Source organism: Thamnophis elegans, chromosome 11 (assembly GCF_009769535.1).
Source record: "Thamnophis elegans isolate rThaEle1 chromosome 11, rThaEle1.pri, whole genome shotgun sequence".
Taxonomy (NCBI): Eukaryota; Metazoa; Chordata; class Lepidosauria; order Squamata; family Colubridae; genus Thamnophis; species Thamnophis elegans.
The window spans coordinates 12,859,432-12,884,777 of NC_045551.1; the positions used below are offsets into that span (position 1 = coordinate 12,859,432).

General features: G+C 39.7%; 1 protein-coding gene across 4 annotated transcripts in view; it reads right to left on the reverse strand.

Moving 5' to 3' along the window:
- LOC116514807 (dimethylaniline monooxygenase [N-oxide-forming] 1-like) overlaps positions 1–17,724 on the reverse strand; it is a 31,258-nt gene extending 13,534 nt beyond the window's left edge. Inside the window, exons 1-7 of one of the 4 annotated variants that reach the window (XM_032226555.1) lie at positions 17,590–17,723; positions 16,745–16,852; positions 15,638–15,713; positions 9,845–9,981; positions 7,756–7,944; positions 7,308–7,470; positions 4,050–4,192 (exon numbers count right to left, since the gene is read on the reverse strand). In XM_032226555.1, coding sequence (XP_032082446.1) covers positions 4,050–4,192; positions 7,308–7,470; positions 7,756–7,944; positions 9,845–9,976 — 627 coding nt within the window. In that variant the 5' untranslated portion in view covers positions 9,977–9,981; positions 15,638–15,713; positions 16,745–16,852; positions 17,590–17,723. Of the gene's footprint in view, positions 1–4,049; positions 4,193–7,307; positions 7,471–7,755; positions 7,945–9,844; positions 9,982–15,637; positions 15,714–16,744; positions 16,853–17,589 lie in introns of all 4 variants that reach the window. The other 3 variants (XM_032226557.1, XM_032226556.1, XM_032226558.1) reach the window with 3 other exon arrangements.
- Between the last annotated feature and the right edge of the window lie 7,622 nt (positions 17,725–25,346).

Here is a 25,346-nt window from a genome sequence, read left to right on the forward strand (position 1 = left end):
CGGCTGTGTTCTGGACCAACTGTAGTCTCCGAACACTTTTCAGGGGCAGCCCGGTCTTATTTCTTTTGGGCTTGAAAATAAGCACTTGAGCTTATTTGATTTAAGTGTGGGGGCCAATGGGAATGGGAGCACAACTACCACTGGCCTCGGCCTCTCTGTCCCACTGTCTGTTTGTCTGCAGCTGCAACGGGCCAAGCTCTTTGCATGCCCCAGCCTCCACCCACCCTGCCTGCTGGTCCAGCTGCTGCTGAGACACTTCTTGGCCGCAGCACCTCATGGAGACTCTTTGCCCTTCTGGCAGGGTGGGTGGAAGCTGGGAAAAGCCAAGAGCTTAGCCCCAATTGAGGCCGTGGGCAAGCAGATAGTGGGACGGAGAGGGCGGGGCCAGTGGTAGCTGCCCAAACACTTTTAGTCCAGAAGTAGACTAAGCTTTGTCTGCTTGCAAAGGGGACACTTTGAAAAAGAGCTAATCACTCCATTTCAAACTGTCCCCTTTTCAAGCACACGAAGCTTTGAGTCTCCATCATTTCTCTGTCCAGGTGAAAAGTTCTGCCGTGAATGGCTTTCTGCTGTGAGCAGCTCCACCTTCGCTATGAGCCTCATGGGGTTGGGCTGCAAGCGGTTCCACTGGTTCTATGAGCCTCGTGGCATTGTGCCACAGGTGGCTCCACCGGCACAACGAGGTAAGCAGGTGCAGGGTGCATGGGGCAACTCCATCTCCCCACCCCAGCCCCAGCTTGATTTTTACACCTGCGCCTCACCCCACTGCGTACAACCAGATGGTGGGCAGGGCTTAACTAGGGCTTATTTGGGGGGGGCACGGGGTGTGAAAATCCGGCTAGGGCTTTTTTTCAGGTTAGGTCGTATTTTCAGGGACAGCAATGTAATGTTCAATCAATGTGGACAATAGCAAGGGATTGAATGAGGGAGATGTTACTTATGACACCATTTCTTCCCAGTGGTATCTGTTGTGGCCTAGCAGGAGCTGTTGGAGCTGCCACCAGACTCCGACAGCGAGGGGCCCTATGAGTCGGCTCTGGAGGATGTGGACGACCCTGGACAGGGTTCCGACTCCAAGCAGGGCACAGAGAGGCTGGTTGGCCACCAGGAGGCCCCTGAGCTTTGGACCAGTGGGGAGGAGATAAGGGAGAGTGAGCCGGATGCCAGCAGTGAGTTGTCCCTGGATGCCCGGCACTGAAGAGCTAATAGGTGTCAGGAACAGTTGCGCAAGTACAGGAGGTAATTGCACTCAGCTGGTGGTCATTAGGCTCCTCTCCAGACTATAGTAAGGACTGCTTGTGCACACACCCCTCTTGCAGAAGTCAATGCATTGACTAAAATTTGGAGAACTTTTGTAACTAGCTTGGCAGGCTGGATTGCTGCCAAGGTTTGTCTGAGTTGCTGCCAAGGTCCTTATCTGTTTGTTATGCTTGGCTTTCAGCCACCGAGGTTTTGGTTTCTTGCTAATAAAGTACATTCCAGTTAAGCTTGTCTTGGCATTCATTACTGGACGGAGGAGGGGGTCAGAACAGTTATCTATCCATCCTGTTGGATCCAGCAGGAGTAGAAGCTGCTCCAGATCCTGTTTGTGACAGAACATTAGCTAGTGGGACCCAGGAAGGTGACCTTTTCTGTCACAGTGCTCACCTCTAGAACATCATCTCTTTGGATATCAGACATATTCTGACCTTTGGTGTTTTGCAAGGCCTTAAAGACCTGGCATCCTGAGGGTGAGCCTCTTGGCTCTATTGATTGGAGATGAGTGATCAAGGCTGTTTGCATACTTGGATAACACATCTTTATGAATCTGGAGCCCCAAAAGTTAACAGCCCCTTCTGAACAGTAGTCAGGCAGAAAGACTGTAGCAATCAGTCAATACTCCCTGCTCAGGTCTATGTATAAACATACCAGAGGTGGGTTCCTACCAGTTTGCACCTATTCGGTAGAACCGGTTCGTCAAATCTACCGAATTGGTTAGAAGAGGTTCCACCAGTGGACCTGGAAAGCAGGCCACACCTACAGAAGAGGTTCCAAAAATTTTTGAAACCCACCACTGGTCCTTGTATATGATTATTCTACATTATCATGCTCTTATTTATAAAACTCAGTGCTTCTGTGAAAGGTAAGGATGACTGCTGCGTTTGTGGTGCAATCAGAACATTGCGTGTGTTGAAGTTGTTTTAACGCAAACAAAGATGCCTTTTAAAAAACAAGTTTACATCATATTCTTATGCATGCCAGTGCTGTGTGTGAGGTAATTTAAGGTGGTTCTGACAAGTGTCATCGGCATCTTCATACCCGGTCACATGGGCGGCAAGCCACTCCCATCTGGTCACATGGGTGGCAAGCCACTCCCACAAAGGAGGCCACACCCACAGAGTAGGTTCGAACAATTTTTGAAACCCACCACTGAAACATACCAAATTTCATCTTTCCATAAAAATGAAAGAATTGCGTTTTCCCATGTTGCTGCATTCCTCATGGCGAAAACAAACAAACCAACAACCCAACAGCCCCGCCTTCTCTGCCTAACAAATTCCTAACAGTAAAGTTAAACATTCTGCTATAGTACTTTTTCTTTGACAAGCTTGAACCTCTGTAACATTCTAAGCTGAGCAACACAGACTGTACAGTAGTGGACTAGAATCTGCTGGGAATGCTGCATCGTTGTTCCTTTTTAAAACTTATTTAGAAAAAGCTACTTTGTTAAGGCAACTCTTCCTTTGTCTTTAACATAAATGGTTGCACACTCGTATTTGAACCCTTTTCTTGATGAATTTGCTTTTGTTTATGTCTTATGGGAGGAAGAAAGTTCAAAATCCCCAGGTCGTCTGTATTACTAAAGCTGGGGTGGCAAGTAATTTGCATGAGCTCCTTTCCCTCATCATGCTACGACAGGGCAGGGCCGGATTTTCCTATAGGCTAACTAGGCTTCAGCCTAGGGCCTCAAGATCAAGAGGGGCCTACATTCAAATTGTTAGCAAAATTAAAATTACGCTATTCTAAAAACAGTGAACACTAAAACACTGAACCGAAAATAAGGAGAAATTCTACGGATATGACTAATAAACAAACATAAAAATGTATTGGTTAAGATCGTTCCAGCGCCGCAGCAGTTGGGGAGCCCGCCCATGTTCCCGGCACCAGCGATCGGGCGAGAGGCGCGGCCTCTCCCAGTAGCCGCCCTGTCGATGCGGAGCCCACCAGCGGCCAGGCAGGTGAGGGCGAGGGGGCCGAGCTGGGCAGCTGAGCGCAGCAGGGGAGGCGGTTGGCCTCGCTGCCTTTGCCGCAGAGCAGAGCTACCCTCCGTCGGGAAGCCAGCTATATATATTGATATATATTGATATATATCACAGTAATGATGTATTTTATTGTCTCTCATGTAATTTACAAACTTAAAAATGGGAGGTGAAAGGGCCTCATAAGTGGAATAGCCTAGGCCTTGGACAGGGGGATTCCAGAATGAACAAAGAAGTTTAGATCCAGTAACTTTGTAGCTCACATAGTCAAGCAAAAGGCAGTGATAGGCTGTCATTTATAAAATGATATTTGCTGCTTTGAAACTACATTTTCAGTCCATAGATACAAAAACACTGGCAAAGGACTTTACTGAAGGTGCTTGTATCCACAAGCCCTTTGTTTAAGCCATATAACATGTGATTGGCTCACTTAGTCACAGGCATTATGCCTTCACTTGGAAGATCTCATCTGTTAGCAATATAAATTTGGTGTAGAACACGCATTACCAATCTTAAGTTCTAAACTTATTCAGTACAGTAATATAGAGCACCTTTTACTGAATAAATTTAAAAAAGTTAATTCTCATTTTATTATTCTCATACTCATATTAGCTGAGTGGTGTGTTTTTCAGGAAGATTTACCTAGAAGTTCCTCACACATTAGAACAATACTGGTAAGATAATAGTTTAAGTGACTATTCTCTTATCAGTATTGTTCTAAAATGTGAGGAACTTCTCTACCAAAATCAATGCTAAAAAGTAGCCCAATCAAGTTCCCAAAAGTGAAGTAGTTTTGAAGCAGTACTTTACCTTTTTTGCTGTTTGAGTGGCTTCTACAGCAATATCTACTCCAGAATTCCCCATGCCAATCACAAGTACCTTTTTATCTCTGAATACCTCTGGGGTTTTGTATTCCCGGCTGTGAAAATAGTGACCATTAAACTTTTCTAAGCCTGTGGGGAAACAAAGGCAAATCCAATCAACTTTCAAATAAAACTTATAATAAATAATAGCAGATTCCATCTTGATTGCAGTGGTGGCATTTATATAGAACAAACCTAATATGCAAAGAGCTTGACCCTTACATGAGCCCAACAAAGTATATTGTAGCCCATCACTGGTGAGAAATCTGAAACTGTAGTTTGCCAACTAGATGCTATCTAAGAAATTCATAAAGCATTTTCCTCAATATTCCTATAAACACGCATAGATGGATAGCATTTGGGGGAATTTTAAGGGCTGCTGATAATCCTTCATTTAATGACCATATCTGAGTTTCATAAAACAATATTCAATAATATGTTTCTGGAATAGAGTTGATGCTAACGGTCTTTGCTGGACACTGTCACATAAATTATCTTATAGTCCTCCATTGCGGTTCCCTGCTGTAAGCTAATTCTGTTTGGTTTTTGTAAAGGTTTTTAGAAGTGGGTAGAAGGTCAACCTTTCTAGTCATAGATTTCTTTGTTTCTTGTGAAGAATGCTGACTTACCTACAGCTTGGTCATCCAGCAAAACTATTATCTCATTCTAAAGTAAATAAATATTTTAATCGTTCTCAAGCTTCAATTCCTATCAAGCAATGACCAAGATGAAAATTGGTAGGATTAGAAGTTGATCAACATTTGGAAGGCCACAAGTTGTCTGTGTCAACTTTGTCTCGAGGCTCGTAAATTAATTAGGTCATCTTCTGGGAACTTCACAGTCTGTGCCAGTTCTTAAGCAAGACAGCATAATTAGGATGACTTAATTTTTTAATTTTTTAAAGAGATCCTGCTTTGTAAATTAAAGCAAATTCAATAAAGACTTTTGTAAAAACAGAGAAAAACCCAAAATGGCAGAAATGAAACCATATCATCCTAAAGAGGGGAAGTACAAGCTAACAGGGAAACCAGAGACCAAGATAATGATGTAGATGTAAAACAGGATACAGCCGTGATGGCGAACCTATGGCACGTGTGCCGGAAGTGGCATGCAGAACCATCTCTCTTGGCACGCGAACCATCACCCAATCCTCTTCTGGGTTCCAGCGCACCAGCCAGCTGGTCGTCACACACGTGGGAGCACCAGAAACCAGAAGAGCAGGCAGTGGTGCGCATGCGCACCCCGGGAAGATGATCTTCTGGTTTCCAACATGCACATGTGCACCAGCCACCTGGTCTTCCAGTTTCTGATGCGCACGAACACCAGCTACTCTTTGTGTGTAGCTGCTCTTCCGGTTTCCGGCACACGCTCCTGTTTTGGCACTCGGTGTTGAAAAGATTAGCCAACGCTGGGATACAGCAAGGCTCTCTAGTATTGCTTGACTTTCTTATTTTTTTTAAGAAATTGTTTTGTTGATGTCCATTATGTATCAATATACCTAATTACAATGGGTCATTGTAACTGAGAGATAGAAACTGAACTGGAGAAGGAGTTAGACTCCATTTTGTGCCCCTACAGAGAGTTCTCATATGGCTGCAGCAAAATGATAATTTTCAAAGGTATTTATTTTGGGTGGGTCAGGGGACTCCTATAAAAGGCCAAAATGTATTAAGTTTGCACATTGTTTAGGATAACAATTTATCAGTATAAATCCCCTCAAATAATATTCATTTCTCCTTCCACCTCAGGTAGTACTGCTTCCCTACATTTTCTGTTTCACTAAGACACCAGAATGCAAACAAAACTCCTTTACTGTTCCAACAAACTCTGCTCTGAGTATAAGAAGCTACAATTAAAACATAATTCAAACTTTTCTTTAGCACAGTTTATTAAAATGATTGTGTAATGCTTCGAGAATTCTAGTAAGTGAACTAATGTCCAACTTAAACCCAATAACTCTCAGTGTCTATTAAGGTGGAGAGTTTCTGAACTTTTTTTTCACAGCTCTATGGTACAAGTATCTCTACCAATAATGGGGAGGTTTGTTGCAAACCTGGTTTGTTTACTTAAAGGTTGCTTAAATTTGGATAAGTCTAAGAACCAGCTCTTACACCCTTCCTCATCTTAACATTGCAAATGTGATGTCTATGTTTACAAAGTCCTTGGACAGCAAAGGCAATTAACAAGCAAGTATTGGAGTGCATAACACCAGACACGTCACTAGAAGGCAAAATCATGAAACTGTGTCTCTCTCACTTCACTGGACTTCACTGGAGAAAGCAATTATATTTGGAAGAGTTAGCGGTAGAAGGAAACCAAGCCATCAAAGAACATGGTGGCTGGACACTATCAAAGCTGACACCAGCCAGAACATAGAAAAATGCAAAGAAATAGTGCAAGATTGGAAGAAGTGAAGAGACCGGGCCCATAGAATTGTTGGGTTGGACTTGACTGAATGGATAAAATCATCATCATCATATTTACAAAGATCCTTAAATGTGTATGTACATACATATTTGTTCTGACCCCCTTGTTCCACACCAAAGCACACTCCGAGCCAGAGATAAACTACAGCATTTAATTAACAGACAAACATGTCCTTGACAGCAACCCAGCACAGGCAAGCTTGGGCAGCAATAAACACAGATAAGGCTTGGCAGCAATCTAGCCTGCCAAGCTCATACAAAGTTCTCTGACATTCAATTCTGTGTTGACTTCTGCAAAGAGGGGCGTGTGCACAAATAGCTTTTTATAGTCTGGAGAGGATCCTAATGACCACCAGCTGAGTGCAATTACCTCCTGTAATTGCGTAATTGTTCCTGACGCCTAGTAGCTCTTCGATGGCGTGCATCCAGGAACAACTCACTACTGGCCTCTGGCTCACTCTCCCTTGTCTCCTCCCCACTGGTCCAAAGCTCAGGTGCCTCCTGGTGGCCAACCAGCCTCTCTGTGCCCTGCTTGGAGTCGGAACCCTGTCCAGGGTCCTCCACATCCTCCAGAGCCAACTCATAGAGCCCCTCGCTGTCGGAGTCTGGTGGCAGCTCCAACGGCTCCTGATAGGCCACAATACATGTTATATTATCATTTCCTTAAGTATTACAATCTGTAATTTAACAAATGAAACAGATGGATTAATGGCAAAAATCCCTGCTCATGAAGCACTCTAGATAACACAAGTTCAGCAAAGTGACAATTGATTATTTACCTGGGTAACTCTTGAGCGGCAATGAAGGCTCAGTAAGGTAGCCAACACAAACCATCACGGCATCAAAAGTGGTTGAGCTCTGCTTCCCATTGGTCTCTGTAACAACTTCCCATTGGCCGGTGTTAGAGAAATCAGGACACTTTGTTATGTTGATTACTTTTGTCTGAAACATTTCCAGAAAATAATCAGTTGTGATGATGCAAAAAGGACTGAGCTTGCAAATACATCTGGCTTTGAGTTCATAGGCAACTTTTTAGGTTAGAAATAGATGAATGTACTAATACGAACACAAATGAACAAGTGAATAAGCCAAATCATATATGTGCTCTGGAAAGTTTACACTTTGAGAGGCAAACTCTGGGTTGGAGTGTCACTGAACCAAAACCTCTAAAAATAAATGTACTACTTTTTTCAATGTGAACATTCAGCTAATACTTTTAAAGCTTACCTTTACTTGAATATATTTCTGGAGATCAAAATGTTTTGTATACATCCTCAAATATTCCAGAAGTTGGTGATGGGATAAAAAGGCTGGGAAGTTTTCTGGATATGGAAAATCTGTGAAGGCAGACATCTCCTTAGAGCTGTTACTAACCATCGACCTGTACGTGCTGGGTCTTCCATCTTCAATGTAGTCCTATTCATAAAATATTACAAGATGATGTATTAAAACACCAGTTTGTTAAGGCATCAGACGAGAAACCAGGAGACCGTAATGCTTGTCAATATCTGTTAAATACAAAGATTTCCAAAAGGAATTTGGAATCTAAGCTTCTTAATTTAAAAAAGGGGGATAAAATGCAACTTTCTTCAGTTTAGACAGATTCAGGTAACATTTCCAGGCATATTTGCCATTCAATAGAAATAAACTATGCCATTTTCAGATGAAACACAATACTTGTTATGAAAAGGATATGTGAGGTGATTAAAGAAGGCTAATTGCAATTCTATTACCTGTAGGCAATATATGTTAAATACAAAGACTTCGACCAGTGGTGGGATTCAGCCAGTTCGCACCTATTCAGGAGAACCGGTTGTTAACTTTCTAAGCAGTTCAGAGAACCAGTTGTTGGAAAAAAACTTATTTTGTTTTTTTCCACTTTAGAGGGCTAATCCTGTAAGGAAGGCAGGAAGGAAACATTCTGGTGTTGTTATTAGCCTAATCTTTGTTGCCCTGCTTACAGAAACTGCCTCTCTGGTAACCCTTATTATATTGTAACAGCTAAGATGAAGCGCCCATCAGCAGGAGTGACATTGAATTGGCCATGCCCACACGGTCACATGATCACCGAGCCACACCTACCCAGCTGGTCATTAGGGCAGAGAACCGGTTGTTAAATTATTTGAATCCCACCACTGATTTTGACTCAAAAAACTGGAAGGTGGCAGATAGATCAAATACTGTGCAATACTTGGAAGGTGAGTACATTCTTTCATGATTCTCCCACTGTGAATAAAATATGAAACTTATTTTGCACAATAAATGGCATAACTGTAAAAAATAAATAAATCAAGTGATATTGATATTACTGTTTCCATGACATAACTCCTCATAAGTTTATGCCTGGAGAACATTGAGGTTAATGAGACACTAAGATATATAGAAAATTATGGGATGTTGCCGTTATTTTGCAGTATCATCTGTTTTCCTTATATGAAGTATAACCATGTGTGTGTATGTGTGCATTATACAATTTGTTCTGTTTCCACCTACATAGGTGCAGTGGTTAGAATGCAGTACTGCAGGCTACTTCTGCTGACTGGTAGCTGCCAGCAGTTCATTAGTTCAATTCTCACCGACTCAAGGTTGACCCAGCCTTCCATCTTTCCAAGGTCAGTAAAAATGAGGAGCCAGATTGTTGAGGGCAATATGCTGATTCTGTAAACCTCTTAGAGAGGGCTGTAAACAGGGGTGGGTTTCAACCGGTTCGCGGCGGTCCCCGCGAACTGGTTGGTCAGCGAACCCAGAAGTAAGTAACTTCCGGGAACGCCGAAGGGCCCACCCGCCCGCCCGCATTGCTTACCCGGTTTTGACGAGTTCTGCGCTTCCACGCATGCGCAGGACGCATACAGCGCCTGCGGGATCCTCCAGGAGCAGCTGGAGCATTGCACAGACGCTAGTATGCATGCGTGCGCTGCGCGCATGCACGAGAATGCCGCCGGCCCCGTTCCAACCGAACCGGTTGGAACGGGGCGAGAAACCCACCCCTGGCTGTAAAGCACTGTGAAGCGGTATATCAGTCTAAGTGCTATTGCTATTTAAAAAAAGAATTGGGAAAATAGATATTGTACAATTATTAAATATTTTGTGAATATTTTGAAATTATTGGTAGGATAAATATATTGAATACTTTTCATCAGGACCTGCTGAGGGAAAAATAGTTTTATTTATCAGTTACTTTGCTGTTTAAATAATAAAACTTGCAATAAAAGCCAATATCTCGTAGTATAAACATTCAGTTGTCTCATTTCATAGTTAAGCAACATAACACATGGGCATGATAGAGATGGGTCTATGCTCTACTGTCATAACTTACTGTGAATCGCCACAATCCCCCTATGTCGTCACTTTGTTCAAAACAGGTTGGCTCTAGTCCCTCTTCCAAGCAGCACTTAATGGAGGTCAGTCCACTCACACCAGCTCCAACAATAGCTACTTTTTTCACCATGGTTCCTTGCAGCAAGAAGAGCAGAAATATATGGGGTTAGTATTTTAAAAAAATGAAAGTAGCTATCTGTTTCAACTTGTCATGACAGCTGGTTGGACCTGTTCTGCCCCTTTCTTAAAAAATTGTGTTTAACTTACACTTTCAAGTCCGAATTTTGAAATTTGCTTTTCTTACACAGGAGGTTTTATTCAAGGTACTTTTATTCCCCAACTTTTGTTTGTAGCTTCCTTTTAGTAACATACTTCTGTCTGTTTCAGATTTGCTCTTGGTAGAATATAGAATAACACAGTTGGAAAGGACTGTGGAGGTCTTCTAATCTATCCCCCTACTCAAGCAGAAACCCCAAACTATTTCAGACAAATGGTTGCCCAGTTTCTTGTTTAAAGCCTCCAGTGATGGAGCATCTACAACTTCAGAAGGCTAGCCATTCTACTGATTAATTGTTCTCACTGACCGATAATTTCCCTTTATTCTAGGTTGGATCTCTCTTTTTTAAGCTTCCATCCATTACTTTTTTTCCTGGCATCAGGTGCTTTTGAGAATAGGTTGATCCCCTCCTCTTTGTGACAGCTCCTCAAATATTGGAACACTGCTATCATGTCACCCATAGTTCTTCATTAAACTTGACAATCCCAATTTCTGCAACTGTTCCGCCTCCAGTCCCCTAATTATCTTTGATGCTCTTTCTGTACTCTTTCTAGAGTCTTAACATCTTTTCTGCATTGTGGTGACCAAAACTGGATGCAGTATTCCAAGTGTGACCTTATCAGTGCAGTATAAAATGGTGCTAACACTTCACATGATATTGATACTATCCCTCTTAGATGTAGCCTAGAACTGTATTGTCCTTTTTGGCAACTGCAGCATACTGCTGGCTCACATTGTTGTCTATTTGGTTTTTCTTGCCTGTGAAAAACCTTATTTTTCTCACCACTGAATTACATTCTGTTACATAGGATGTTCAAGTGTATCAAGATCCTTTTAGATCTTGAGCCTATCTTCTAGAGCAGGAGTGTCAAACTGGTGGCCCACGGGTCAGATGTATCATGCACAGGCCACACCCATTCCAGTTCTGCAAAGGGGCAAAACATCACAAAATGATGGCAATGTGACACCGCAAATTTGACACCCATGTTCTAGAATGTTGGCTATTCCCCCCAGTATCACCAAGCATGATATCACTATGTAGGAGATAAAAAAGGGTGCATAATTGAAAAGAAGTTTGCAGGAAGTTACATCTCTCCAACGGATTGTTGGTCAAATTCACATGGCCTGTTAATAGATTATTATTTATTAGAATTCTTTCAAAAATAATGTGGAACAGGATAAGTGCTTTTATCATGCCTGCTCTATAGACCCATGCCCAAGCTCGGTACATGATCTTGTGAGACAAACTGTTGAATCACCCACAAGATATAGTAGCATATGTATTGTGGTTGTTTATTCTTATTTCTAAAGATGCAGACATTCAGATATTATGATTAATTGTATTGATTATTCATATTTTCATTATCTCTAGTATAACTTAAATGCAGCCATTTTTGAGCATAAATGGAATATACGCTAAGAAGGAAACATTTTAGGAAGCAGAAGAACAGGTAAAAGTAGGTCATGAAAATATAAATAAAGGAATTGTGCAGATATATAGAATTAACTGAAAAATTGAAATTGGAACTGACCAGGAGACTCTAGTCTGAAAGAGATAACTAGATACAAGCAACAATTGTATGATTCCCGGGGACAGTCAATCTAACCAACATCAGCAAACACTTTTGAGGCAGCAGGTGCATTCTCAAAGCCCTGGCCTGGGGAAAGACACCGTATTACTAAGCAAAGCTTCCTTTGTGGCATGATTGTGTGTATCTGAAGTAACACAGCTCATAAATGCATCTTTTAATACAGTTAGGCGATGGTCTCAGTTTGGGCTGTTCAATCTCTCTGCATAGCTATCTTGAAGAGCAGGACTATCATCCAGATTTGTATAGGATACAGATCAGAGGTGGGTTGCTCCCAGCTTGGCATGGATCAGGCAAACTGGTAGTAGCAGCGGCGGGAGGCTCCGCCCACCCACCTGGACGCTTCTGCACATTCGCGGAAGCGTTACACGGGAGTGCGCCCGAACCGATCGTAAAAAAAATTAGCAACCCACCACTGATACAGATATGGTCAGATAAACAGAATAGTGTCTTAGCTCTGTGTGTAAGAATTCTTTGCACAACAGTGCATATTATTGGAGAGATGTCAATAGTCATATATCTTGGCAAATTTTACACTGAGTCCCAAGTTTCTTGGAGGTGGATGTGAGAGGTGTTTTACTTATTACACTCACAAAATATCAAAATGTTCTAATGATTTTATTTGGGTTAGTTTACAGTGTTACAGGACTCTCAGGGTTACTTGAGAGACCGCCTTCTGCCGATTACCTCCCACAGACCCATTCGATCCCACAGATTAGGCCTCCTCCGTATTCCATCTGCCAGCCAATGTTGGCTGGCAACTACTCGGAGGAGGGCCTTCTCTGTGGCTGCCCCGGCCCTTTGGAACGAGCTCCCCGTGGAGATTCAGACCCTCTCTACCCTTCAGGCCTTCCGGACGGCCGTGAAGACCTGACTGTCCCAGCAAGCCTGGGGTTGAGTTCCCCCCCTACTCGAATTTGCTGTGTCTGTTGTGCTTTTAAATTGTTTGTATTGTCTGTTTGTCTTTGTCTTACTTTTGTAATTTCCCCTCCCTTGGCTTTGTTCAGCCGCCCTGAGTCCCTTTGGGGAATAGGGCGGCCTACAAATTGAATAAAATCCAAAAAAATCCAAAATACAAGGTAAATTAATATATAGCAAATGATTATGTATGTCTTACAGGGTAAAGACTGAACACTCATATCTGTGCCAATAGGAAGACTGAAATTAGTCAGATTAAGGTATTCAAGCTCTTGTGAGTTAGAAAAAACAACACAGAAGATGAGATATATAGAAGAAGAAACACGGAAGAATTTTGTCGTAGTTTGTCCCAAGAATAAACTTTATATTATCTTTAATAACATTTCAAAAATAAAGTTACCTGAGGTACAAAAGTAGTCATTAATATAAGTATCCAAAATGTGTAAAGGCACTGATTTTATCCTCCTAATGCCCAGGGTGATGTAATTCATGCCTTTAAAGCTAATATTGAGGGCTCCAAAATCTCTCTATGCTTTCATATAACTAGGCTTGATTAGTATGGAAATATTTATAACTTAACATTCTAAAACATCTTAATTAGCCATTAAGTATTTATTGAAGACTAAAGACTCTGCTTTTTATATAAGGTATAAAGGAGGGCACAAAAGTGCACACATAGATTGGGTGAAATCTATATGTGAATAACTGTGGCAGTAACTGTGAGACAGATCTTAAAAGTCTTAGTGGACAATCAATTAAATATGAGCCAGCAGTGTGCAGTGGCAGCCCAAAAGTCAATGCAATCCTAAATTGCATTGACAGAGGGATACAATCAAGATCACATGAGGTACTAATACCACTCTATGAAGCCTTAGTAAGACCACACCTAGAGTACTGCACCACACTATAAAAAAGCTGTTGAGATTGTAGAAAGAATGCAGAGAAGAGCAACAAGGATGATTAGGGGACTGGAGGCTAAAACATATGAAGAACGGTTGTAGAAACTGGGCATGGCAGGAGGATGGACTTGATGACCCAAAATGTCCCTTCTATTCTATTCTATTCTATTCTATTCTATTCTATTCTATTCTATTCTATTCTATTCCATTCCATTCCATTCCATTCCATTCCCATTCCCATTCCCATTCCCATTCCCATTCCCATTCCCATTCCCATTCCCTATTCCTATTCCATTTCCTATTCCTATGGCTGCAAATGTTCCACTGATGTTCAGTGTTAATACCATATTTTCCCGAAAATAAGATGCGGTCTTATTTTCTTTGACCCCCGAAATAAGCGCTTGGCCTTATTTTCAGGGAGGTCTTATTATTTTTGAGGTTCAGGAAGCCCCTTAACCTCTGCCTGTGGCCCCCAAATCAGCCGGTCCAGAGAGGGCCAGAAGTTCTGTCTCTGTTTCTTGCATAGTCTTGCCAGCCCTAGTGTCGCTGGGCCTGCCGCTCTTTTTGCGGCTGCGACTAAGAGAAGGGGCGCGGTACCCAGGGTTTGCGGGAACAGCCTTTGTGAGGCCATTCCGTGTGGATGGCAGGTGCATGCGGGGCGTGTGGGGCATGTTTCCACCCCCAGGAAATGGTGGGGACCGGCTGCACGTGCATTTAAATATTTTAGGAGAGGCTTATTTTGGGGGGAGGGCTTATTTTAGCGCATGTGCTCAAAAGCCCAATTGGGCTTATTATCTGGGGAGATCTTATTTTCAGGGAAATAGGGTAGTTTTCTACCCTTAAAGCACAAGGGCCAAAAATAACAGATTCAATATCCTACCCTGCCATGAGGAATGATATGGATAAGACAAAAGGCATAAAGAGTCAGAAGGGGAAAAATAACTGTGGTCAGTTCCTCTCCTATTAAGAAATATGTAGTTGAGATTATTCAAGTAGAGTTTTTCTGTCTCCCAGATGACAAGTATGGCCACAACTCTACAAGGCATAGGAGATTCCTTGGTACCAATTATCATATCACTGATACCATCTTATTAGCAACTGACGCACCCTTTCACCATGATAGTATGGTGAAAGAAAGCATGCAGCTTGTAAAGACTGTAGTGTTTGCTTTCTTGCTTCTTTTTGCTGAAACACTTAAATTCTTATCTTGAAAATATTGCATAACTTTTTGAAAATGGATTGCTCCCAGCCATTTGGAAATCCCTCTATTACAAAATTAATTGAGTTTCAGGATCTTGAACTTTTCCTGCACTGTTGACTTAAGCCTGTACATTTAAAACATCACTTGGATCAGCTGTAGTCCTCATGAAATGGAAATCCTCTCACTGTTAACTTTTAACTCATAATGAGTTGGCATTTCAACTTTCAGCTAGAGTTCAATCAGCTTGTCAATCAGAAACTGTAGCTAGGAAGTTGTACTAATTGTTAGAAAGATATGGCTGTTTTTCTGTACTGAAATTAAATGGATTTCTGCTAATAACAAAATTACACAGCAGATAAATTTATTCTTAACACAGTTTGAGGTAGAATAACATCTCTTTTCCATTCTTTAAAGAGATTTTGCTTTCTAAATGCCAAGTGCAATACACACAGCCCTTGGTTTACAGCAGTGTACTCCATACCATTCTCTGGCTATGAACCCAGAATCCATACATTTTAAAGCTAAGTTTGAAAAAAAAATAGCTTAGAGAAATAGTTGATAGTACAAATTCTTCCCAATAAGAGGATTGGATAGAGCTGCCGTTGTGACAAAACAACATATAGGGAAGGAACAGGGTTGATTATAAACTGCAGGAAAAGTGAGCAAATATTGTAATAATACTAACATTTTGATGAAAAGTGTAAGCATTTTTATGCATGGGAAAAGAAGCAATTAGCAGAATATTATCATACATATATTGACATATATGAAATTATAAGGGAAAATCATAATTATACACAATATTAGTAGAACTCGAAGACTGAGATGGTGAATATAATTACAGTAAATCAAAGATGAAAACTAAGCATGAACAGATGAATTAATACATTTAAAAATAAAACAATACCTTTATTACGACAATTTCAGATATCTTAAAAAGTATGCAAGCTTTCAGGTTCTCCAGTACTTTTCTTCATGCAAGACTGTAAACACAGCAATCAGTTAGTAGATAAAGTGAAGAAAAAAATGATGATAAACATAAATTTACACATGGTATGGTGGCACATTTTCGTGGTATTTTGGTTAAAATTTTAAGGATTGGCTTATTCACAGATGAATAGTCTTAAAATAAACCATTTTTTTCACAGAAGGAACAAGATAGGTATGAAGTGAAATTTCTGTTTCTTAGCTAAGCCATAGGAAACTTTTTTGTGCTGGACATCCATTTGAAAATTTGAAAATATGAGGTGAATGGGTGGGAGAGCTGCTCATAAAATGGCTGGCACATGTGGTTGTGACTCTGTTTTTTCTAGTTCCTTGAAATACTTACAATACAATCATTGCCTTTGCCTGTTCCCCTGGCAGTGGGTGCTTCCAAGCAAGGCACACTTATTGCAATACAATACCCTTCCCGTTTTTATTATGCCCATGCAAGGTACAGAAATAAGGATACTGTCAGAGATTTTATTATATATTGTATGTAGTGTCAAATTATTTTCTTAATTAAAACATTTGTTAAGATGGAAAATAAATATGAGAAAGTAGTACTGTATGTAGCAACTGTGGCAACAAAGTTGGGGAAATAATAAATTGTCCAGACTAGAAGATTGTTTTATAAAATGAATGAAGCTTGCAGAAAGGCAAAGCTGACTAATTTGATCAGGGAAAATACAATAGAGATTTTTAAAGGATTAGAAACTTTATAGAGAAGTTTTGCTGAAAGAAAAAAAGACTGAACTGGCGATTTATGGATTTGCAGATTAAAAAGGGCTGAAGAGGAAGGGGAAAGAGTAAGAGGCAATTTATTACTTAATAGAAAGGTGGAAGTCATAATTCTATGCTTTTTTCTTTTCTTTTTTCCTTTAATTTTTATATTTTTATTGTATTGAAAAATTCTCATGAAAATATTACAAACCGGTTTAAAATGTCAATTATTTGTCCATCCGTTAAAAAGTGTGGTAGAGATTATAAGAACTTCAAGAGAAAGAGTCATGATTCTTAATTGGTTGCTTACCTTTTTCTTAGCTTAAATCTTCACCTCTGAGCGAGCACTCCTAAGAATTAAATCTGGATTCAAAATTTAACCTTAAAAGGATTGGTAGGTTAAAGTACCAGACTTCTCCTAGGATGTGAAAAGTGAATAATTTGCAAAGAAGTAGAGAGCCAGTTCACATACAGACATTAGAGTTTCCACAGAATTCCTTTTGGGGACCTCCTTAGCTACCTCCTCTGGATACAAATTTAAGCTACTGCTCCTTTTGCAGCCTAATATATTTAGTTAAAGCCTTTATTGGTTTCATGTACAGAAATTTGTGGACAGCCAACATGTGAGGTAGTTTAATGAGCTGCAAAATGAGGGGGAAACCCTGGTTTTAGTCCCCTTTTAGGCGTGAAAACCAGCTAAGTTAGTTTGGTCATGTTCTTAGCCCTAATTAGTTTCAGGCTCCGTAATCTCCTGTCTGGAAAATCATCATAAGCTTCATTGTAAGAATTAGGTGAGTACAGTATGAAAATAAGAAAAGCCTGCAACTAAGCAGAACAAATGTGAACATGTGCTGAAATTAATGATTGACAACACATATAGCATCACCACAAAATATACAGTATATCACCAGAAACACATACAAGATTACTTTCCATATTCAAAACTGCTGTAAAGGCAAATTATAGTTATTCTGGTCAACTGGCAAGATTAATCCTTCCTGTATTATATAATTCTAGAAAGCAACAGAAAAGGATTTTAGTGACAAATCAATCCCTAGTTACATTCAGCAGCAACATTTTATTTATTCTCATTATACATATTTCCCTACTTTGGAATGTTTTTAGCCGAAGATTGACAGATTGTCACAATCTTACCTCATTTCAGAAGTTCCCTTCAAATCTTCTTCAATTTTACAGGCTTACATAAGTTGCTTTGAAGGAATTACTTTGAAATACAGTACTGCAATGGATATGCGTAGAGTGTGTTGCAAGACTGTGTGGAAGGGTGGAACTGCTTTTTCTGGGAGGGCAAAACAAACATTGTTTTGATTAATATTGGATTACACAACGGAACTTTGTAAACTGACATGATCATCATGTGGAAAGAAGCTGTTTAATCAGATTCGATCAGAGGACTCTGACATTTCAGCCAAGAAAAGAAATAAGCATGGGCATTTCTATATTTTTTTCCTAGTGAAAGGCATCAAACACCTATTTAACTAGAGTTTAACACCTGAAAGTTTTCTTGCAGACAGTAGCAAAAACATTCTACACTTAAATATGATTAAGGATTTACTTGGACTGCTAGGTTGCCCCATCAACAGAATGGGCAGACAAGTATTTCTGGAGGCATAAATGGATGATGCCACCTTCTTTCAATCCCCTGCTCATCTTCAAAATGATCTCAGGACTCATTCTTTTCCTATACTCTTTCCTATTATATTGCCTCAAGCATTCCTGTCTATTTGGGATAGCATGATTTAATTTACTGCAGGCTAAATCTAACATTTGATTTATTTGACATTATACTACTTCCCCAGTCTATTAAATTGACAAGTCTATCAGATAAAAAGATAAGTTTCAGCAGACATGAATTGTTTGTGACAATCTCATGCTGTCTCCTCTTAATTGTAATACACCCATCCTACTCACAAATGAACTGCTTTTCAAGGACCTTTCCCAGAAGAGATGTCTTGTATTTTCTGTTATGGATTGCACCAGTAGAGGCTAAACCAATTCTGTTGTATACATGATGTACAATGACAATAAAGGCTATTATTATTATTATTACTCATTAAACATGAAACTCAGTCAACTGAACATTTAAAAATGTGTTCACAAATACCATTGACTGGTGCTAATGGTTGATACGGGTTGCTGCCAGTGTCCTCGGTATCAACCAAGTATCTTCGTAAAATATATGATGTTCCGAGTAGCACGCTTTTTGCAGTTCCACTGGTGTTAGTGCAGGAAGCTGAAATTTTGTAAAATTCTTGGACATGGTACCAAATGCCCTGATGACAATGGGTATCACTGTTACATGTTTCATCCATAGCTGTGTAGTTTCAATGGCCAGTTTGCGATATTTCATGATTTTTTTCAAGTTATTTTTCTTCAACTCTGGCGTCTCAGAAAATTCACTTGGACTGACTTTTGGGCTATACATCAAGTAATAATTGTGCAAAGGTGATTAATTTTTGAATTTTAATAGAGATTTAGTCACTGAAGAAAGTGTTTGATTTTGCATTTTTAAAAATAAGGTAAGGATGCCAATACGGCATACCTAAGTTTCATACCTTACATATCTGAGATGTTAGGCTGGCTGTCAAGCCACATCTGATAAGGGGGTAAGGAGCACTTAAGAAAAGTTGGATGAGAATTGGAACCTGAATCTATACATTTTGTTATCCTTCAAATGGATCAGGTGACTGTAAATAAACTTGTTAGGTGTGATGACCTTGGAGGCATTTATATGGGCATACTGATGAGTGCAGGAAGGATTAAATGCTACTTTATACTTGGCAGTTCTTTTTAATAAATACCTAGTTCTCCATTCATAGGCGCTTGGAAGATTTTAACAATGTGATGGTAAGAATTTTTTAATGGAATTGTACTTTAAGATCACTCTTCATTTCTCAAATAAAAATAAAATATATTAGAATTCTTGCTTCAGCCATCAATAATCATGATATCAGGCGTGTTGAGTTCCAAATGACAATCTGTCTATATTTGAAAGTCCCATATGATCTTCACCAGCTCATTTTCGGTAACTTTTTCCACTTTACGTTCCCATGGCTTTTCAGATACAGGTAGGGCGTATTTCTTACATAGTGACCAGTGGATTAATTCAGCAACTCGATCATGTTTATCAAATCCACTCTTCTGAAATCCACTTTGCAACTCCAGTTCTTCTCATTTGCTCCTCTTTTGGATATCACAAATTCAAAGATCAGATAATCATTTTCTCTAGGATGCCAGTCACTTTCACTTCTTCAGCCATTTCCTTTCTGACAATTATGTCCAGGATATAAGACCTCTATGTTGTTTCTTCTATAATCTTCTGACAAATGATGTTATCAGCAAGAGAGGACAAGAATTTGTTAGACCACTTACTCTTATCTGAGTTAGATTTTTATCTAGAATACTTAAGCTCCTGTATTAAGGTGACCAGATTTTCAGATTGGTAAAGAGGGACACCTTTGACTGGAGGGGGAGGGGGGGGGGCTTGATTAAAAATTTTATACGGAGCAACAAAAATTTTCATACAACGCAAAAATAGTATTGTAATATTTTTTTTATTTCAACATAACTACAATTTACAAATATAAATTGTAACTGTTGCCAAACATCAAAATTTTGATCACGTGACCATGAGGATGCTGCAACGGTTGCTAAGTGTGAAAATGCTCCCTAAGTGTGAAAATGGTCATCAGTCACTTTTTTCAATGCCATTGTAACTTTGGTCACTATACCACCTTTCTTGCCACAGTTCTTAAGTGAATAACTGCAGCTGATAAGTTAGTAGCATAAGTGAATCTGGTTTCCCCATTTGACTTTGTCAAAAGGTGATTATATGACCCCAGGACACTGAAACCATCATAAATACGAATCTGTTGCCAAACATCAAAATTTTGATCACGTGACCATGAGGATGCTGAAATGGTTGCTAAGTGTGAAAATGGTCGCTAAGTGTGAAAAATGGTCATCAGTCACTTTTTTTAATCCCATTGTAACTTTGGTCACTATACCACCTTTCTTGCCACAGTTCTTAAGTGAATAACTGCAGCTGGTATTTTGTATTTTGGATAGAATCTTTTTTTAAATAGTCTAAGACAATTTAAAAAAAGAATCTACACAGAATAAAACTATTTTAGAAAATCTTATGCACAATAAATAAAATATTATTTTAAAATACATTAAAAAAATAAAAGAAAAAAACCCAGCTCACTTACCAGCAGGCACAAGTGAGCACTCCAAGTCAATCCAGATAATGATGTAGATGTTAATACAAAGAACTGAGCAAATTAAAATGGTCAGGGAAATATTTTTCAAAGAAACTTTGCTACCATTTTTTCCACACGAGCAGACTTCCAACCTCCATGCCCCTCCCCTCCGGAAAATCCAGGAAGGAACACTCACTACCTCTCTAGCCAAGTATTTCCTGGAGCTCTATGGTAGTTCATCATTTTTTCTTATAAAAGTGAGTAAAAGGGGCGCGGGGGGGTAGTCCATTTTCTTGCTTTAAAGTTTTAATATCTTCAATGAAAGTACTGAGACAGAGAGAGAGAGATTAGACACAGTGTCTTTTGTCTTGCCCCGGTTAGGATTTCTTAAGCAAATCCACTGGGCTTTCAACATGAAGCCAGAAAACCGGGACTTTTTTAAAACGCCCTGGGACACGGGACAAATTGTTATAAATCGTGACTATCCCGCTGAAATCGGGACGTCTGGTCACCTTATCCTGTATAGCTCTTTGAAAAATTGCTAATCTTCTGACCACATCTACACTTTCTGCCTGCTTAACTGATCTATAAAAACATCCCTTCAATGTTTCTCTCTCCTTTTAATCTTACACAAATACTTTCAAGAGAATGTCTACAGCTTGGTTCTTCAATTTCTGTACAGATTTATTTTTTCTTTACATACAAAATGTATGGCAAGTTGCCAAAATGTGATTCTTCCAGCTAGGTGGGAAAATCTTTATTGTCGTAGGTTCATTTTTGGCAATAAGAGTGAAGATACGGAATTTAAACTGTCAGAAAATTCACTTGGACTGACTTTTGGGCTACACATCAAGTAATAATTGTGCAAAGGTGATTGATTTTTGAATTTTAATAAAGATTTAGTTACTGAAGAAAGTGTTTGTTTTTGCATTTTTTAAAAATAAGGTAAGGACGCCAATACGGCATACCTATGTTTCATACCTTACATATCTGAGATGTTAGGCTGGCTGTCAAGCCACTGATAAGGGGGTAAGGGGCACTTAAGAAAAGTTGGATGAGAATTGGAACCTGAATCCATACATTTTGTTATCCTTCAAATGGATCAGGTGACTGTAAATAAACTTGTCAGGTATGATGGCCTTGGAGGCATTTATATGGGCATACTGATAGCAATAGCAGTTAGACTTATATACCGCTTCATAGGGCTTTCAGCCCTCTCTAAGCGGTTTACAGAGTCAGCATATCGCCCCCAACAACAATCCGGGTCCTCATTTTACCCACCTCGGAAGGATGGAAGGCTGAGTCAACCCTGAGCCGGTGAGATTTGAACCGCCGAACTGCAGATAACAGTCAGCTGAAGTGGCCTGCAGTGCTGCATTTAACCACTGCGCCACCTCGGCTCTGATGAGTCCAGGAAGGATTAAATGCTACTTTATACTTGGCAGTTCTTTTTAATAAATAACAAGTTCTGCATTCATAGGAGCTTGGAAGATTTTAACAACGTGATGGTAAGAATTACTTAATGGAACTGTACTTTAAGATCACTCTTCATTTCTCAAATAAAAACGAAATATATTAGAACTCTCAATGCATAGCTCACTTTTGTAGGGCATTTAGAATACAAACAGTTCACCAGAATATTTTTATATTGCAGAAACTTGTTCCCATGAGGAATAACTACAGAATAATTAGTTGTACTGTAACTTCCTGCAGTTAAAACAGTTTAACACTTCAGTACTTTTTTAAAAATGACTTTGACTTTGTCTTGTCTCCTGACAATTCCAAGGACAAGTTCATGACTGCATTTTCAAAGTGGTTTCTCATTGCCTTCTTATTGCTGTGGCGGAATTAGTGATATACCTACTTATCCACCTCTAGACAACTCCACAGTACCAGCCCAATTTTGTTCAAGTGTGCTACATTTATATTTTAGTATTAAAGGAGTGTGGTGTAATGGGTTACTGTTAAGTGGGAAGGGAAAAGGCTATATGTTGGCTTAAATCTCTATCTTGTTAATATTAACTTAAGGATGTACTTAAGAAACCTGAATTATTATCCCTATTAGTTTGGTGGTTAGCACTTGATTTTATGTTTTACTGAACAGCTTATTTCTATTGTCAGAGTCTGTCAAAATAATGGGGTGAGAGATAGCAATACTCACATTTTTGTAATGTTAACACTTGCAAATGCAGCTAAGCAGCAGTCATTCCTCTGTTAAGTTTGAAAACATTTAAAATGTCTCTATAAAAATAATAGAAATGCAACTAAGTCTACAAGCTTGACAGTATATTTAGTTTGGGAGAATATAATTTATAGCCAATTGAAGAATACTGATAAAAGATGAGGATAGAGGTTCATTCTTTGAGCTTGTGGGTTAGTTTCCATTTTGTTACTAGGCTAGGTAACATCTTCAGCAGAGTTTAGGGGGGTGTCAGTGTTTTTCTGTTTATAAGGGCATCATGTGGTAAGGGCGTCTTATGATGGATCAGGTGTGAATGTGTCAAGTGAGGGTCTTGTGATGGGTCTTGTGATGCGTCAGGTGGGAGTCATCAGTGGGAGTCTTTTTATAGGTCTTGTGATGGGAAGGTTACATCAGGTGAAGGTCATTGGGAGGTGAAATGCTAGTGGAGGTGCTTGCACGGGTTGGTTGAGGGTCGATGGTGTCTCTGCTTAGCTGTGTGGTTGACTTGCGTTCTGAAGGGTTTGTAGGCTGGTTATAGGTCAATGTGTCTGTTGATGGAATTGCTTGTGGAGTGCTAGCATGAGCATGGTGGGTGGTAGCATGGCCAATGAATATTGTGTTGCTTCAATTGAACTGGTGCTGTTTGGTGTCAGTGTGAGTAAAGGATTTGTGATGATGATGTTTGATTGATGAAAGAATTAGCTTTTTGTCTTAAATGTTGGGCACCATGATCATGTCAGTTAGAAATGTCTGGGTTATTTTTGCCTATACGCACTGTCAATCTTTTAAAAATCATTCCTTTTATAAAGATCCTGGAGCACTGGGGAACTGCCAGAGTACTGGAAAAGAGCTGATGTATTTCCCATCTTCAAAAAAGGAAAAAAAAATAGATCCAGGAAGTAGATACAGACCTATTAGTCTGACTCAATACAAGGGAAGATTCTGGAAAAGATAATCAAGCAACGAATCAGCGAACACTTACTTAGAAGCAAACAAAGTAATAACCAAAAGTCAACATGGGTTTGCCAAAAACAGATCATGCCAGACTAATCTTACTGCATTCTTTGACAAAGTGGCAAAATTAGTGGACCAGAGGAATGCTGTCTATATAGTTTTCTTGGACTTCAGTAAGGCATTTGATAAAGTAGACCATAACCTACTACTAGATAATATAGAAAAATGTGGGATAGACAGCATCACCACCAGATAGATTCATAACTGGCTGACCAACCGCATTCAACATGTAGTCCTCAATGGAACTGCATCTACATGGAGGGAAGTATGCAGTGTAGTACCCCAAGGCTCTGTTTTAGGCCCAGTACTCTTCAACATCTTCATCAATGATTTGGATGAGAGAATAAATGGGGAACTCATCAAATTTGCAGACGACATCATGCTAGCAACAATAGTCAACACTCCAGAAGATAGGCCTAAGATACAGAAGGATCTTGAACATTGGGCACTATCTAATAAAATGAAATTCAATTGTGAAAAAAGTAAGGTTCTACATTTAGGCAAGAAAAACAAAATGCACAGATGCAGTATATGTGGTATCTTGCTTAATAGTAGTAACTGTGAAAAGGATCTTGGAATCCTAGTGGACAATCATTTAAATATGTGAGCCAGCAGTGTGCTGCAGCTGCCAAAAAAGCCAACACAGTTCTAGGTTGCTTAAACAGAGGGATAGAATCAAGATCACGTCAAGTGTTAATACCACTTTATAATGCCTTGGTAAGGCCACACTTGGAATACTGCATCCAGTTTTCATCACCACAATGTAAAAAAGATGTTGAGACTTTAGAAAGAGTGCAGAGAAGAGCAAGAAAGATGATTAGGGGACTGATTAGGGGACTAAAACATATAAAGAACGGTTGCTGGAACTGGGTACATCTATAGTCTGATGAAAAGAAGGATTAGGGGTGATATGATGGTTGTATTCCAATATCTCAGGGACTGCCACAAAGAAGAGGGAGTCAAGCTATTCTCCATAGCACCTGATGGTTGGACAAGAAACAATGGGTGGAAACTAATCAAGGAGAGAAGCAGCTTAGAACAAAGGAGAAATTTCCTAATAGTTAGAACAATTAATCAGTCCAACACTGGATGTTTTTAAGAAGAGTTTGGATAACCATTTGTCTGAAGTGGTGTAGTGTTTCCTGCCTAAGCAGTGGGTTGGACTAGGAGACCTCCAGGTTCCCTTCCAACTCTGTTATTCTATTCTATTCTATTCTATTCTATTCTATTCTATTCTATTCTATTCTATTCTATTCTATTCTATTCTATTCTATTCTATTCTATTCTATTCTATTCTGCTTTGTTCTAGTCTAGTCTAGTCAAGTCTATTCATCTACAAGTTGACTAACTAGTAAAAGTCAGCATGGACTGTCATCTCACCTACTCTATGGCCCCTGGATGAAAGACAAATTAAGCCAATTTTCATTTCATCCCCCCACCCCCAAATGTGGCTAGAATACTTTGAAGAAGAACTCTCTTTGAAGAATACTGTT